The following is an 18,975-nucleotide window of genomic DNA, read 5'->3' as shown; positions in this document are numbered from 1 at the left end:
TATACTTATAACATTACTATATATACCTACTTACCTTTAACATGGATTTATTAAATTCTATAAAAAAAAATTAAGTTAGATTATTGAAAAAAAAAACTTTATTATTCCGAAAAAGTTTTACAAATATATTAAAACATTGTACAATAAAGTGACTAAAAAGTTTATAAACTGAGGAATATTATAACTTCCGTGACGTCACATTATGCTCGTTCTATAAAAATATACCGAAACCGAACGAACTTGGAAAAACTTCACCGAATCATACAGCATGCTTCGCCACATTGCGAATCTTTGATGTGGGCGTGAATGGTTACAGCGTGTGTGTGCGTGAGCCGCGTCTGTGTGCGCACCCCCTAGGCTGGGTATACACGGCCCCTCTAGGCCCCGCCCCTCCGATGCTCACACGGCTGACTTGGAATCAGATGGCTCGGCCAGTCGTAAGCGAGCCGTGACATCGAAAACGGTTCGTAGCTTTCGAACTGCCTCCGATACTTAGGGCATTCGATGATTACGCTACACTGCTCCGGTCCGGTCAGAAACTTGTCGAATTAAGAATACCCATTCGCTTCAACGGTTACGTTTTGGACTGTGTTAGTTTCAGTGTAAGTGTTATGGACTTATTGTGAACGAGGTTACTACGTTACCGACGCATCATTTAGGTACGTTTACCGGACTTCGGACCGTTCGTCCGTTTGTATGTTAACCCTAAAGGATCTTTATTATATTCACTTGACGAATATGTCGAAATTTTAAAAACTTAAACCAGTACGAACCGGTTTTGTTTGCTTGTAATCTTGTCATTTATTTTATTATTAGGGTAGTAAAATATGACAAATATTTTCATATCAAGTTAAAGTAAATTTATTAAGCTCGGGCTGATTTTGGAAAAATTTTACCATATTAGTTGTGAAAAGAAAATTTCAAATAAATATTGCAATTTAATAAATACATATTTACCTACGTTCTATAAAATTATTTAATAATTAAATCAAAGTGGTAATTTACAGTTAGTTTATCTTTATTAATTATGTAGATTAAAAATAAATAAAATACGATAATTATTATTTAATTCACAATTCTGCATATATCTAAATTATGTCCAAAAATAATTAAATCCAGGTAAACCTAACTTTAAGACAAGATTATTCATGTTATTTCAAATAACACAAGTGTTACAATTGGTAAAAATAAAATTAAATATATATTTACCCCAAAATAAAAAATAATAAAATGTATATAGGAAATTTTATCAATCAATTATCATAGTAAAATGTTATACGTTTTGTAAAATAAAATGTCAAATATTTTTGAAATGTCAAAGCGTAATTGTTTTTGCAATGATTAATCGTAAGCTATGCTCACAATATGCGAATTATAGATTAAAAAAAAATCCAAATGATCAGTAAAAAGTTTTAATATAAATTGTAATATTCATATTAAAATACATTTTGTCGTATAAATTTTTCTACCTGTTTTATGCTCTATTGATTCCTCTGACTAAGTAATATGATATATTTGTTTGGGATAATACGGGACGTTTTCAACTGTAATCGAATCTTGTACCTCACGACCATTGTCAGATAATTTGTAATAGTAAACATTTATCTCATTTTTTTTTAATCGCAATTTGTAATTTGATACTTAACTATAGGGTATTTAAATTTAAATTTAGAAGCATCTGAAATAGTCTACATTTTTTTTAATGTCAGAATTAACAAATGTTTTTCTCATAAAATATTTTAAGAGAAAATTTATTTATGATGATTTAAAAAATAAATAAAATCAAAATAAGATAAAACAACAAATACAACGTTTTCTTAAATATATGTTTAAATCATAAGTTTTTATACCTATATTGAAAGTATAACAATTTTATTTCAAAGGTAGCGTTATTAAACATACTAAAGTACGAGTAGCAATAAAAAAAAAACATACAATACTCTTTGATCTGTACCGAACGTATCGAAGCTCTCTATTGTAGAGTCTGTGTCCGAAAAATTTGTAATTTCGTTAAATAGAGATCTCGGTGTGTATTGTAGAGCAAATAATTTTTGCGGTAAATGATACTCGCTACACAATAGTTGACAGTGATGCGGGTTGAATGATTTTTTTAAGTGCCTGCACTACACTCGTTCCTTTTTAGCGAGCGATATGTGAATAATATTCAAACTGTTCTAATTTTAAAAAAAGTATTTTATTTTTTTTTTTAATTTCGTCTTTCGTTCAAAAATATGCAAAATATTTTTATTACTAAAAATCATATATAAACCGTATAAAATACTCGTAAAAAAATGTTATTATATATTTAATTTTATATAAGATAAAAAAGAAATAATCTAAAAATTAAATATAAATTTTGTTAGTTAAACATTTTTTAAAATAAATAAAATTCGTAAATGCAAAACAGAAATATGCCATTCCAATTTCAAATCATAGATCTATTTCAATCATTAAACCAGCGTAACACACGACAAAGGACATATTAAAAAAAAAACTCGTAAAATCAATAAATCGAATGTAAGTCAATTCGTGCCGACAAAGTCACAACGCTATTCATAAGAACTATTATTTATACTTGAAAGCAGTGCTTGAGTGTTGACACCAGCATTCAGGGGTGCCTGCAGCGCTTGTGACGATGTTTTTTTCACCTATTAATGACATATTTCTGACAATAGAGACATACCCATTGACAGTTCTCACATACTGTCATTACACGCTGCTAAATGCGATTCTGCAAATGTCAAGGGAGATTTTTTCAAATAATGTACAACCGTTTAGAACATAGCTTGACGGTTGTTCCATATTTAAAAAGGTTATGCAAAAAATTTGTTCTGTGATATTTAAATTTCGAAGTATTTTTTTTAATGTAGTATAAATTCGAAATACGGAATTGTTAAACGTCAATTAGGAAGATGTATGAAAAACATGGTACAACAGCTGTTTAATGGCTTGAGATCTGCTTTTGTAATTTCTGGCCACTACATGATACCCATTTGATCAGTTCCATGTCTTTTAAACCAGAATTATTGGTTAAGACAAGCAATTTGGGGTATATAATTTCTAAGATATTTTAATATAACTAACCGATCTTTACATTCAATAATCAAAGACGCTGTGTTAAAATTTACAAGTGAAATCTTAAGCGAATACAGACATCGAAAAGTTACGAATCATTAATAAATTTGTTAAAATAAAGATATAAAATTCATTATATGTCCGAGTAAATAAAACCGCTTTTTAAATATTCTAATCTTCTTAAATTTGATATTAAAACCGCCTCCAGTGTTACAAGATTTTTATTACAAAAAAAAAAGTAATATAATCCTCTATGGATTCATAATAACACTTCTTTGGTCTCAATCAATAGCCGTCTCACCCTTGACGATGAGGCTTAATAAGGATTAAGATAGAGCCTTTTTAAAGTAAAAAGCTTTTGATGTATTTCGATTATGATATTTTTATTTTTGTCTTCGACGTAGCGTATCCGTTTTATTTCAATTAATTTATTGTTATTTATAAAATCACTTTTGTTAACATTTTTAATATATTGACGTATTTATTAAAAAAAAATGTTTTTTTAAGCTAAAAATAGAATATAAAAAAAACTACAAGTAGTACACACAAACATGTTTTAAAAGAGAAAATATAGTTAAGTAAAGTTAATTAAATTTGAACCTAACAAAGAGCAAACGAGAAAAGATTATATTTTTAATTTTTCCATTTAGTTGAATGCAAAAGTGCTCCAACATACAGCCTCGAATCGTAAACCGAGGCTCCGATATCATTACCGCTCATCGTATGTTTTTGTACTTTTTAAATTTCGAACCTCTAATAGCTCAAAGGTGAATAAGAGTGATTAATTGAATCGTACCGACGAGATGTATACAAATATCTTTCCTTTTATAAGTATGAAAAAATATCAATATTGTTATCATTCCGTCAATATGTTACTGACAAAATTAAAATAAAACGATACTGGTTCATTTCTGTATCACGTATTTTTCGTATTCAATTCTTATTTAAAGTGTGTTTCTGGTTATAGTCAAGTATTTAATTAATAGTACCTAGTTTAGTACATACCAAATTTAGACAATGACATGTATGAGAAATTGTCCATCGAAAAAAAAAAAACGTTTTATTCAAAATCATGATAGATGTATTTTTTTTAATAATCTTTAAAAGAAATTAACATAAATCGCAGTTACTGTGCTTAATAAAATAAAAAAAATAACATGTAAAGCTTATAATAAAATAATGCACGCAATTTGATTGTAGTGATTTGTGTAAAACAAATTAAATTAAATTTATATTCTAACTTATTCTTGTAGAAATGTTTACAAAAAATACATTACTACATCTAAATCAAATAATGTTGGATACTATACTCAATTTACCAAATATAAGTGGTAACTGTAATAAGCTTTTTAAAAGACACTCTGATTAATAGATATGTATATACTTTATATTGCAAAAACTTAGTTTTAATATTGCATAATATTGCATTTATAACCAGTACTTAATAATACCATATGAAGCTATCATCTTAATATAATAGGTACTGCTATGTAACATTTATTTTTGTTTAATTCATATTATTCAATATGTTGTATGTATATGTCTTGATGCTGCTTTACAATAATTTAATGAGCACATACATTTTAGAATATTATTGCAAGATGTACTGTATTCATTGCAGACTTATATAATGACAGTTTGAAATGCGTTTACTATTGATATATACACACATTGAAAATATCAAACAGATTCTAACCTTATACAAAATCACCGTATATTGCACATTCAGACGTAAGTGATCAGCAGTACTAAAACTAATACATACTTATAAAAACTTTATATAACATTGAATCGTAATATTACAAAATTAAATTATAATTAAATTATCACTGGTTAGGTTGGTATCTAAATATTATGTATTAATTATCATATACGAACTCAACCTTTTTGGGATCGAATATTAAAATACAATAAAATCTTTCTTAATTTCAATCAAACTCAAACTTGAACCTACCGAAACAGTTTAATTGTGTACAATCTGTTCTTACAATCGAACTATCAAAGTTATTAAAAAGTAAGATTATTTATCTATTAGTTTGGCGTTTAAGTCATTCTTGTCATAGAAGCCCCGATGGCCTAATGGTTAGTTCTTAGACGGATGCAGATCCCACCGTCCAAAATACGAATATCAGTTGTGTATAAATTTACTAGGTTTTCGGTCAATAATTTATCAGTAACATAAATAGGAAGGGTTATTGTTGTATTGCCAAGTCTAAGAAGACATGTCATTTTGGTTCTGAGATGATTTTCCATGATGATCAGAGTAAAATGTATGTGTTTACGCACACATATGACATACGTATTTAAGTTTGTGCGCTAAGTATAATCTACGATGCGAATAGTACCGTGGCTGAAATCATGAAAGTACAATTATATCGATGTAATTCTTAAATAACAGTCACGATAAACATGTATTAGGTATTTTAAACGGTTCAGTGGTTCAGTACAGAATGACAATTTAAGAAATTGAAATATCTTGTGCAATTTTAGTCTATGAGTATCTCATGGACTAATAAAAATCATGGATCAGATAAACTTTATTATAAAAGTTTAGACTTGTTTTGATAAGTTTAATAAATGACTCGGACAGATGTATAATATTATTTTAATATAGTATATAATGTATAATTGTATTTAATCCTCTTAGTTGTCCAAATACATATTATATTTTATTTTTAATTCGCTGTTAATAGTGTGCCAAATTTTCGTCTATAATTATATCTGAAAATATTATTTTTACATTAATCATTGGTATAATATGTAAGTTTTATTTTCGCAATTATAAAAGGAAATAAAACTTAGAAAAAAATATATATCCATACCATCGAAAAATCCTTTGACAAAATGGCATTCAACTTAGTTAAGATGAGAATCCGAAATCGATGTTTAAAAAAATCATTAATAAAATAATTATTGATACGTTGATAAATAACGATTGAAAACCATGTTAGTTATAATAGACAGGTACAATATCACTCTTAACACAAAAGCGTAACACACGATAGAAAAAAAAAAAGAAATTTAAAAATATTTCAAAGAACATAATCAGATTGCGCCAAAAAGAAAAAAAAACATCAAAGAAACATTATGATACTCGACAATTCAAAGCCTTAACTACACTGTTAATTATATACTGGAAACGAGCTACATTATTTTTTTTTTAAACGCAGTCAAAAGGAAGAGACTTTGACGTTTGCAACTTAATATGAGCACTCTCGACGGTATATGTTTTGTATGACGCACGTGCGTGCTTTGATGACGGAATGAAAGACAAGTGTGATGGTCGATCGTCGGCAATGAAACCGCAGCTTAAATTTGTGCATAAAATGTATCAAATAAAAACACACTGTAATTTTCTGTGTGACTGTACGATGAGTACATTTTTTTTATTTTCTTTACAATTGTATCATTAATGTTCTTATGTGAATCACTACGTAGTATAAAACAAAGTCGCTTTCTCTGTCCCTATGTATGCTTAGATCTTTGAAACTACGCAACGGATTTTGATGCGATTTTTTTAATAGATAGAGTGATTCGAGAGAAAGGTTTTTGTAAATAATGCATGGTCAATATAGTAAAGAAGCACTAATCATTTTAGATGTTTCTAATGTGATGTCGTAAATAAACACATTCTGTAGTATATTTAGTATCAGTATTGTATCCGTGCGAAGCCGGCGCGGTTCGCTAGTTTGAAATAAACGAAAGCTCAAACATTTAAAAGTTTTCACGACAACTATACTCGATACAATTTCGAATGTTTGAAGAAAATTTATTTTACAAACGTAAAGAATTGATCGTTTATTTATTGTTATGTAGTGCCTAATATCGAGAAGTTTATATTAATTATATTCTATATGCTGAGTTATTTGTATGGCCGTGTTGATTGAGCAATTAATCAATTACGTACTGTATTTGCTATGGAAAGCGATGATATCTTTGGATATATATTTAGTAATTTTATTCACCTCCAAGCTGTCTTGTGTACATATGTATTTTCCATAAATACACCACAACGTACAATTAAAAATAAATTAAAAAAAAGTGTAAAAGTAAAATCGATTGCGATTTAATTAAAAAAAAAAAAAATAATAAAAAGTTCGTATAAATTGCGTATGGATTGCAGATCATTACATAGTATAAAACAAAGTCGCTTACCACGATCTATCCCTATGTATGCTTAGATTACGTAAGGGATTTTGATGCGTTTTTTTTTTAAATAGATATAGTGATTCAAAAGAAGGTTTTTTGTAAATAACACACGAACAATGTAATAAAGAGACAAGAAAAATTATGTAGTATATCTAGTATCTAAAGTAAATATATGAAATAGTATCGATAAAAGAGGTTGCATAGATTCGAAAAGAAACTCGCGAGGAATCCGATAGAATCTGTTCCACTTAAGAGCGCATTAGCGGCACCTGGGAGTAACGACGCTGAATCAAAGCGGGCGACTAATGAGGTGTGAGAGACCAGGAGATATACGATCCTTAAGAGATCTCGCGTTTAACACTCGGAATGTGTTTGAGACGTTTTTAAATTGTTTCATTTGTTTGCTATTACACGTACTCCGATAGAGTTTGTTCGTTAAATATACATGTGTATTTAATAACTATGTACAGAATATTGATGCCTTTTAGGCATAGTGTCACTGTAATGCGAAGCACAGCTTCTTCTATAATCTTGTTCTGAGCGCGCTATATTATCTGTTAATAAGTGATAAGTTTCACGTATGATGGTTTAGCTGCTAAAACACAAAAAACTAACTCTCTTTTAAAAATATAGATGATCAGTATAGATGTAATATTTGTGTTGAAACGATAAAAGTTAAACCTTAGCTTAATTTCGAACATATTATAAAGAAAAAAATAACAAATTCTTTTTTTAAATTTCGAATGTTATAGTACGTTATTTATATATAATATAAGTATCTATGTTAAACATTCTTACAAGTAAGTTGATTTTGAAGTTTCGAATAATCGACATTTTACCAGCGAAAGTTTTACCTTACATAATTTTTTCCTTTTTTACCTAGCATACAGTTTTCTAGGAAATTAACTGAAAAAGCGTATTACCGTACAAGTTATCGACAAGCCAACATTATCTTGGTTAAATTTAAAATTCCGCCCGGAGTTTAGCCTTTGACGTGCTCAGACGGCCACTTACGAGGAAACTCACTTTTTCAAACATTTTATACTAGTTCCGCGAATAGATTCTAGATTTAAATGCATTAAGGCTAATTATATTAATTTAATGCATCTTTAACTAAGATTACGTTTTTCTATTTAAATGAAATTTTTTTTTTTCATATTATATTTGTCATAGTCCAAGACTCAGAAGCTTGACAGCAATACGCGGATATATACCTATCTAAGTTGAGATGATTATCTATTCAAACCCGGTCAAGCACTGGTTATTTTTTTTTTAAATAGGTAAGAAAACGGGTAAATGAGACACTTGGTGGTAAATGGTCACTGGACATAGAACATAGACATTGTAAGAAATATTAACAATATTGCTTCGATGAAGAACAAAAATTTGACACATGTGTTTCCACCAATCCGCATTAGAACAGCATGGTGGAATTTCCAAACCAACCTTATACTCTTAATGAGAGGAATCATTGCCCCATGCAGGTTCCCTGACTGTATATTTATTTATAAAAAATATGAACCTGTTACTACAATATTGCAGTGCTTGGATTAGATTGGTAGATTAACATCTTCATAAAAAAAATCTATCTCATGAAACTTAATACGCGAAATCAAAACTCTAAAGGCGTCAAAGTGGTTTACACGTTTTTTTTAGGTTCGCTTGAAATATTATACATACCAATTCTTTTTCACAAATGAATTATTTTTTTTTCCATTTATTAAATATGATAGGCATTAAATATACGTGACCCATACGTAAATCACGTTTCTAAACGCTTAATTCATCATCACAACATAGTATAAAACAAAGTCGCTTACCGCTGTCTGTCCCTATAGATGCTAAGAATTTTACATCTTTAAGATAACTTAAATAATTTTCTTTAATTCCTCAACGTAACTTGAACTTTAAAAATTCATTCTTGTAATTTGTTTTAGTATTATACGGTCAGCGATACATTTATTCAATGCTTTATGTCCCTGTACTACTTACTAAAAATACTTTAAAAACTCCTAAAAAAAAGTAAAGTCACAGCCTGTAAATTTCCCACTGCTGGGCCTTCTCTCCCATTAAGGAGAGGGTTTGGAACATATTCCACCACACTGTTCCAATGCGGGTTGGTGGAATGCACATGTGGTAGAATTTCGATGAAATTAGACAACACAAGAAGAATTATAAACACAAATTAAGCACATATATATACATAGTAGTCCTTTTTCCTAGTTCTTTCTGGCAGTTCCTAATGTTAATAAAATCCAAAAGAGTGACTAACTTACTTATTATTATAAAAAAAAACTATTAATTATGTCACCATAAAAAAAGTCACACAATAATGTCATAAGTGATTACAGATATAAAATCAAAAGTATATTAGGAAAAGAGCTGTGCTTTCAAAAATAAACATTGTAAGCGTGGGCATTCTCGTGCAGGTGACCTGTCATTTTTTTAACTGTGATATTGTAATTAATTACCAACGCATTACGTAAATTAATTTTATCGAGCCCACAACTTTAACATAGAGTAATTAATAAAAAAAAACAGATACAAAGCTATTGGTAGTTAAATTGTTAACAAAGTTTTTTTAAAAAGGTTTAATATTCGATTCTTGTAATTCGTTTTAGTCGTTGTCAGCGATGTTATTTTTTTTTATGTTTTTTTTTTTTATGTAACTGTACAACTAACTTACAAGACTTAAAACAGTTGCTTACTCTAAATATTTGCTCCACAATTTCCCTGATTAATTAATATGATCTATGTTTTTTCATAATATTATAATACATTATGGTTAAAACATGGCAATAATTCTCAAAAAATAACTAAATAATATAAATACTCTTTGCTAAATAAATACATACATATAAGTTTAACAGATAAAACAACAATCATTACGAATTCCATTTTTAAAAAAAGAACGTTCGAAGTTCAGCCGTTTTTCAATTTCACTTCCAACCAATGGCAGCTCTAGATGGCGTCACTTAAACAATAACCTAGCACCTAAAACGACGATATAAATTTTGCATTTAACATTATCTACACGCAACACGATCTATGGCCGGCTAATTATACTAATTAGAAACCCGTTTTATAAATTCCGTAGTAACTCGATCCGGCAGATAACGCATAAAGGGGCCGGCGATCGGCGAGATAAAGAAGACGTTTGATTGGTGATGCATTATATTTGTTGATGTTGATATGAGTACAGTGGACAGATAATTAAGATACTATATTACATTCGAATGATTTATCATTTTAGTTCTGAGTGAAATTATATTTTCGAGTAGGTTTTTTCGCAGTCGACTGTACAGGCCCTTTGGGTTGTTACTGTCTTATTTGAACTCTGCGAATGTTTTTAGCGAGCGATGGTCAATGAACTATGTGAATTAAAATGAAGTATTATTTTAAGGTTTTGTTAATAAATAAAAAAAAAAAATAATCTATGATGTAATATTAACGTAACCCATACTTAAGGTCGTGTGAGTCTCACAAGTGTTGGATGAAGAAAAAAAGTCTAGATACATTCTAGATTAAAGTTCATTAAAGCATTTGTTCGTTTCAACATAAAAAAACGAATTTATCTGATGATTTGTAAGGCTACTTACCGCGCAGGCGCTGAATGGGTTTATACAATTTCTATCTTCAGTCTCAATTATTCAAATCTTCAATACGAAATCAATTGGCCGTAGCCACAGCGAAATGGACTTAATTTACTTGTATTTTAATATCAATATCGCTTGTTATCAGTGTTATAGTATCACAATTGTAAGGTTATTTTCGTATCGTTTGATAAATATTTAATGCAATATTATCAAACATTTTAACGTCATTCTCGACTGTATTTTTTACTTTTATATCGTTCTATTTATTTTCTGTGTCTTGACGATGAGCTACAATGTAACATACGTGTACAGAGGTCTTATTCTATCAGTATTATACAGTCTTAATAAATACTTTAACGTAGAAATGCTTAAAAGATTTCAATTGTTTTAGGTTACTACAAAATTATTGCAAATTAATCAAGGGTAATGATACAAAATAAATCATAAAATAGTACAACACACTACAAAGATATAATATTTTTTATAGCACAAAAATAAATGACATTCGCTCAGTCGCTGCAACGCATCGCTTGCAGTACAGCAGCTGCCTTACAATTCGCCGATACTTTACCGACTTTTCATGTTAGCCGGCATCCACTACGCATTCGCTTTGACTAGATTCAAAGTGAGTCTTCAATTTAGGCGACCCTTAGAGCTGGGCCATTGTACCCCACTTCCAGAGGGGATATATCAAAGTAGAAATTCGATTGAGACTTGAAAAGATCAAATACGTGTATATTTGAGTACCTGTGACTTTTGTAATGCCATTCGATTTATAATGTCGTTAGGCGAGCGCTCTATCGGAGGTATTTTATGTTTTTTATTATACAAACGAACACACAAGGTTATATAGAAAACAACCGCCCTGGTATCGCACAAAATATACTACAGAATGCTTAACAATATTCAAAGTTTTTCAGACAATCTCTACTATATCATGCATGTATTATATACATAAAGCTTCCTCTTGAATCAATCTATTAAAAAAAAACCGCTTCAAAATCAGTTGCGTAATTTTAAAGATATAAATACATAAGGACAGACAGCGGAAAGCGACTTTGTTTTAGACTATGTTATGATAATGACCTACCCAACTTTCATACAACCTCTCTCCCTATTGGGTTGTCTGAAAGAAATGGCTACTTAGCCATAAGACCGCCCGTTGTACTCTACAATATTATATATAATATTGTAACATATTTTAATGTGTAACATGTGATGTACAATAAAGTATAAATAAATAAATAATGATACCAACACTATACAAGCAAACCAAGATGTTCTTATAACCAGAAATATCATAAAATGTTTACAGTTTATTGTACGTTTAACAGCCCTGTCTTAAGCTTAACAAGCGCTCAGATGCGACCAGTACTCTGGCTCATTCCTAAAAAAAGAATTTTCAGGAAAGATTCTTAGGCCCTCACAGGTAGACTAATAATTATAAACAAAATGGCATAGGAACATGTGTAGAATCGGCCTTAACGTAAACAAGTATCCTTTAGTTATAGGACTCGATGTAGTTGTAATGACGCAAAAGTTTTCAGATTGCGCGCATAAAAATGAATGTATTTCCGACAACAACAACAGCCTGTAAATTCCCACTGCTGGGCTAAAGGCCTCCTCTCCCTTTAAGGAGAAGGTTTGGAACATATTCCACCACGCTGTTCCAATGCGGGTTGGTGGAATACACATGTGGCAGAATTTCTATGAAATTTATCACATGAAGGTTTCCTCACGATGTTTCCCTTCGTCGCTGAGCACGAGATGAATTATAAAGACAAATTAAGCACATGAATCAGCGGTGCTTGCCTGGGTTTGAACCCGCAATCATCGGTTAAGATTTAACCACTGGGCCATCTCTGCTCTTATATTGCTCTTATTATAATGCTCTTGTATTTCCGACACTTGTTACATAAGATTGAAGATGATTTTCTTCTAATCGATTCCACGGGGGACATTCGCAGTTAAGGAATACTATGTTGTATTAATTATACTATACAAGTAATGCAAACACATACCACTCAACCCCTAACGTAGAACCTTATGCGACTCAAGCATTAACAACTTACAAACTTCGAGTTTCTACTAAAGACTTCCTACACGAAAAACTCAATTGATTTTTTTTGTTTGACTTAAGACCAGGTTGAATCCAGGACTTCATTATTATTATACCGACTAGATATTCGTTCTTAGTTTACTTTTGTAGTAATAATAAAACAAATACAATAAGTTCGTAAAAAAAGTATGAGTTACAAATAGCGGTACGTAAAACAAATATCCTCTTATCGTACTCCCATGACCTGCACGCAACATCTCAGTCGAATAATAAAAAAATCAAACCTCCCGACAGGCTGACGCACGGCACCGACTACCGTTCGGATGCTAACATGCTGGGTGGTACGACTAACCGGCTATCTGACCCGATCTCACTTCATTACTCCAACCCATCGATCATTATCGTCTCACGAACGCACTAACTATTTGTACTATGCAACAATAGATGGCGCTCTCCTAACACGATTCAGCAACATCATCCACCAATTAACGTTCGCCTCTTTCACTCGTACACGAAATTACATACGATAGAACGGGACGGTGCATTTGTAAGTTTTCAAAGAAGCGTAAGCGAACCTTGATTGTAATTGATGATGCGATTGTCTAATGCCGCTTTGAGGTCAATAAGTTTCTACAACCGGTGCCTTTCTTTCGCAGGTCAACGGCGGCGCACGGTGCTCCTTTAATGTGCATAAACACTACTGGGAGAACACTCGACGTATACAAATAGCCTTTGTCATTCCTTAGAAGTGTTAAGCTCATTGTTATTCAGTATTGATAGCGAAGTCTTCATTCCAAAAAACATTTGATACAAGATTATATAAGGCTTTATTAAAATTTACTGTTATCAAAATTTATAACATACTTCATTTAAGGAGTGTGCATTAGGCAAAAGTATACAGGGTTGTTAGACATAGGGGGTTACCAGGGGATAGGCAAGGCAGGGTGGCGCTGCACGGGGGCTGGGGGCGGGCGGCGCCGGCGCCCGCGCACGCCGCCACCACGCTGGTGGGCGGATTGGTGGCGCCGCCGCGGGAACCCACCACGGCGGCCGAGGCTTTCTGGAAGATGCCGCACAAAGGTAAATAACACACTTTTAATATTCCATATACTTTATATTTGAAATAATTACTCATACCCAACTTTACTTAACTCAAACAAAATGCTAATTACCTATATTATAATATCTTAGATTTCAAAAATATATTCTTCATCAGCTATGATATGTAATATGTTTTGACGGTTTAAGTCACATCAAAAGAATTTAAAGAATCAAACAGTTCGGAAAAATTATTAAGCCTCTATAAGGCCGTATAATAAAATTTTAGATAACTATTAAATATTACTACTCTATAGCACATTGATACTATGACTGTGAAAGAGACTTGATTAATTGTTTGTATGTTCCTTTACAAACAAAATCCTTCAAACGCGAGAGTCTCCACGGCGGAAACTTATCACACATAAATAACATGCAACACAAATACTTTAATTATACTAAGTCCATTAATTCCATGAAGAAAATACTACGATATTTATTTTGCAAATATAATTTAAATAAACAGATTATTTAGTCGAAAACATCTCACTCAAATTGTATAGAACGTTCGCCTCTAATATAATTATTTTTTCAACTAAACAAGACGCTAACAAGTCGCCAAGTCTCCGTCGCTGGGAAGTTCGCAGTTGTTGTCACTCCGTCGTGCCAGTTGGCTGGCAACTGGTATTGTGGTTCCTTGAAGATTACTAGAATCAAACTTCTAATTAAACTTCAGTTTAACAATACGACATTTGTTAATTACAAATGAGAACACGTAAGGAATTAAAACTCTGTTTTTTTAATTACTCGGTATAAATCCCACAAGTGAGAACGCTCATTTTTTATTCTCATGACTCAGTACAGTCTTATCAGCCTGTAAATTTCCCACTGTTGGGCTAAGGCCTCCTGTTCCTTTAAGGAGAAGGTTTGGAACATATATCATACATCATCATCATATATGCAGTCTTATATCTATAGACCATATTGAAGTATTTTGTCAGCAGCAAAACGTGATGAATTTATATAGAGATAAATTAAGTTCATAATAAAATTCATTTGTTAAATGGTTCGTATTTGAAACTTGTTTTAGCATCCACGTGGTCTATTCATTCGGAAAATTCGACTTTAAATAAATTAGATACGATCTATATATAATTTTAAAGAAAATTTAATTAATTTAAAAATTCTTCTTAAATTAAATAAACATTAAAAATGATTAAAAGTGTTATTTTAAACGCTGTTTCCGTTTCAAAACCCAGCAAAATGAATTATATTATATTGCTATTAAAAAATAAAATCAAAATTATTTTGAAATACATCGACAATTCCAATATTATCTTTAAATATATAACTTAAATAAACCAATAATTGTTCTCACTAAGAACGTATAAATCTATTTTGTGATCGAAGTTGGGAAATAGCACTAAATGTTTGCGTTCGCAGAAACATCAAGTTTATTTATACTGGCTGGTATCTCGAACAAGTTGCCGAGTTTGTTAATGTAGGCTGACCTTTTGAGACTGTTTGTATTCAATTTAATAATTTAATTTAATTTAGGATAAATTTGTAATTTTTTTTTCATTGACATCTTTTAACGCCATTTTTATCTTAATACATGCGAACAGCTGTCGATTTGAATTATCGATAATACAGATAACATCATCTGGAAATTGTTTTACAGAATATATATGTATATGTATATATTTATATATATATGTGTATATGTCTATGTCTCCAACAAATGAATATAAAGTCTTCTTTACTAATGATTAGTAAGTTAAAAGTAAATTTTTCGTCATCATTTTATGTTTTAACTATGATTTATACCTATTTGATATTTTAATACGAATTTCGAGTTACTTGAACATATATTATATTTAAAGCATAACATATTTAGTAATATTAAATGTTAATAATGGCTTTTATGTATATATTTAGCATCTATTCTAGTGTCTCATATTATAATTTATTCAACAAGATTCTTCAATAAACGTTTTGTATGTTGCCAACAAAATATAATTATGCCCGCCATACCCGACCAAACGGAGCATGCGACGTTCTTGTCACATTAAGCGTTAGATAAAGACAAATAGACCGGAAAATCGTCGGTAAGAGGGAGATAAATAGTTGTTTCTTTGTCACGATGCTGAAGGAATTTTAATGATTAAGCATTCGATTTCTGTCTACGTTAACTTCGAGTGTCTTTGTATTTCTAGTGAACGAACGAATCTTAGTATTGCCGGTAGTGAAATGATCGGATTAAAAAAAAAGAAAACATCAAAAAATGTTATTAAACTCCTTTAAATTAACATATTATTTAAGGCAGATTATTTATTTCCAAATAAAATACATAAGAAAAGAATATTCTTAAATATTTTTTAATTGTACAGAGAGATAATTTTTTTCTTGTTCGCTTTTTAATATTATTAACATCGATATAGTCTACAAAAGTCTAAGTATATATTTTCATTTCATTTTTTTTTTGTTTTATTATATTTTAGGGAAACAATATGATAAACTTATGGGATATGAACATACAAAATTACATGTATCAGCTAAGTTTCCACTGGTAATTAGACACATATTATTAAAATAATAAATAAAATTTTAACAAAAAGAAAAACCGACTTCAAACAAAACACTATTTTAAAACAAATAAAAATGCACTAAAAATAATAAAAATAATTGCATATTTTACATATTTTTTAGATTCCTCCTAGGTAAAATGAAATGAAAAATATTAGACTACTTAAAAGTCGATTTACGATTATATAATGTAGTTATAGTTATTGGTATATTTTCTACCCTTAAAGTATATCCTTTATAATAAAAAAAGAATCATTAAAATTGGTTAACGTGATTTTGAGTTATACCACCTATTTGTCGCGCATATACATAATGCAAATTTAAGACTTATGTCGTTTTCATACGGATACCATCATCGGAAAAAAAATAAAAAAAAATGGGACCCCACGGGAAGCACTACCTTTCAAACAAAAAAAAAATATCAAAATCGGTCCACCCAGTAAAAAGTTATGAGGTAACAAACATAAAAAAAAAAAATACAGACGAATTGATAACCTCCTCCTTTTTGAAGTCGGTTGAAAAAAGACTAACATACATAAAATCAAATATTATAAACGTATACTAACGAAAATCTTAGGCAGTTATTAATAAAATCAGACATTAAAAAAGTTAAAAAAGTAAAAAATGTCTAAGTAAAAAAATATATTTATAAGTACAACTAACTATTTCATATAAAGGTATTACCTATACGTACTTAATTATACAAAAAACCTATCCCAAGCATACGATTTAAAAAATATACAGTTATACTTGCTGGCTTTAATTCAAACAAAGCCAGCTAAGCTCGGGTTCGAAAACAATTGTTTTAAAAAACAACAACACTTAAAACATTTCCAAAACAATGTTAATCGGACTTAAGAAAAATCAATAGTTCAAGTAAATCCTAGTTTGACAAGAAGCCATTGTGAAACCAGATAAACATGGGTTTAACTGTATAACTAAATTAAATATTAAGCACGTTACTGTTACAATGTCGTTCCCGTACATGAAATAAATTGATAATGAAACGAAGTTTGTATTAAAAAGCTTTTATTTTATTGTACATCATGTTAAAGTTTGACGTTTGACGTGTTTATCCTGTTGACAGTTAGAAGTCAGTATTATATATTTATCATAACATAGTATAAAACATCTCATTCGTGTCTTCTCCATCCTACGTGACATTGGCGAAATAATCTATGCCCTGCCGGCACAACTAAAAGCCATTAAACTAAGAATTGAATTGAATAGTATAAAACAAAGTCGCTTGATGCTGTCTGTCCCTATGTATGCTTATATCGTTAAAATTACGTCACTAATTTGGATGCGCTTTTTTTTAATAGATAGAGTGATTCGAGAGGAGGGTTTGTGTATATAATATACAGACAATATAGTAAAGAAACACTGGTAATTTAGGAGTTTCTAATGTGATGTCTAAATAAACAAATTCTCTTGTACTTGCCGCTATTAGAGGATCAAAATTAATTGCTATCGAAATTTCAACTCCGTAGGATAAGAGTTACTTGTGTAAGGGCTTTTTGCAAACCCTTCTGGGTTGGTAGTAGGTACCAACCAGTCATAAAATATTCTACCGCCAATCAGTAACAATATTGTGTACCAGTTTGAAAGGTGAGTTAGTCAGTGTAAAAAGGACATAACATCTTAGATCCCAAGATTGGCTCATTGCCGGTGGATTGGATTCGTTAATATTTCTTATAGCGCCATTGTCTATGACGTTATGTCATATTATTAGGTGTCTCATTAGCCCGCTCGCATACATATATTATCTAATTCGACTTACAAGATTTGATTTAAACCAACTGGCACTCTAACATTTCAGGTTAAATAAAAGTTTTGCAATTAATTTTTTACCAAAAAAGTATTTCGTATAAAACGCAGAACGCCTGGCTGTTATATTGTCGTATAAAAACTTAGATTTTGTATAAGAAATGCAAAGAAAACTCTTGACAAGGAAAAAAAATGTAAAATTTTATTGATACACTCGAAATTAATCCGAGAAACATCCATTAAAAATAATTGATGTGTTATTTGTTAAGTCGTTTGTCAATAGAAACTTTTTGTACGTGTTTAGTAAGGGGCGTGGTTCGTGATAATCGTCATAAATTATGTCACGACGAAACAGACGACGTGACATCATGAATGGGTACAGATAAAATACGTTTTCGCATAAAGATACAATATGCATTTTTTTTTTAATTTTTGACGACGAAGGTTTGTTATCAAAAAAGTTTTGTTTTGAATATTTTTTATGAGTTGAAATAGCCAATACCTAACACAGTACTAGATTAACCAATAAGATTATGCTCCAAATCTTCTTTTTAGATTCAGAGGCCTTTGCCCAACTGTGGGATATTTATGTGCTGTTATTATTCATAATAATATTGGAACCTAAATAAAGTTGCTATTTGATAGTACATATAATTATTCGTAAAGTAAAATGATAATCTCTATGTTTATTTTTGTTTATTAAAC

The 18,975-nt window shown here is 30.3% G+C and overlaps 1 protein-coding gene across 1 annotated transcript in view; it reads left to right on the top strand.

Moving 5' to 3' along the window:
- Positions 1-448: 448 nt before the first annotated feature.
- LOC124538077 (paired box protein Pax-6-like) overlaps positions 449-18,975 on the top strand; it is a 65,816-nt gene continuing 47,289 nt past the window's right edge. The window contains exons 1-2 of the mRNA XM_047115080.1: positions 449-659; positions 13,536-13,959. Coding sequence (XP_046971036.1) covers positions 13,947-13,959 — 13 coding nt within the window. The 5' untranslated portion in view covers positions 449-659; positions 13,536-13,946. The remainder of the gene's footprint in view (positions 660-13,535; positions 13,960-18,975) is intronic.

Source organism: Vanessa cardui, chromosome 19 (assembly GCF_905220365.1).
Source record: "Vanessa cardui chromosome 19, ilVanCard2.1, whole genome shotgun sequence".
Lineage (NCBI taxonomy): Eukaryota > Metazoa > Arthropoda > Insecta > Lepidoptera > Nymphalidae > Vanessa > Vanessa cardui.
The sequence above is the reverse complement of the archived record's forward strand: the minus strand, read 5'-3'. Positions and strand labels throughout refer to the sequence as shown.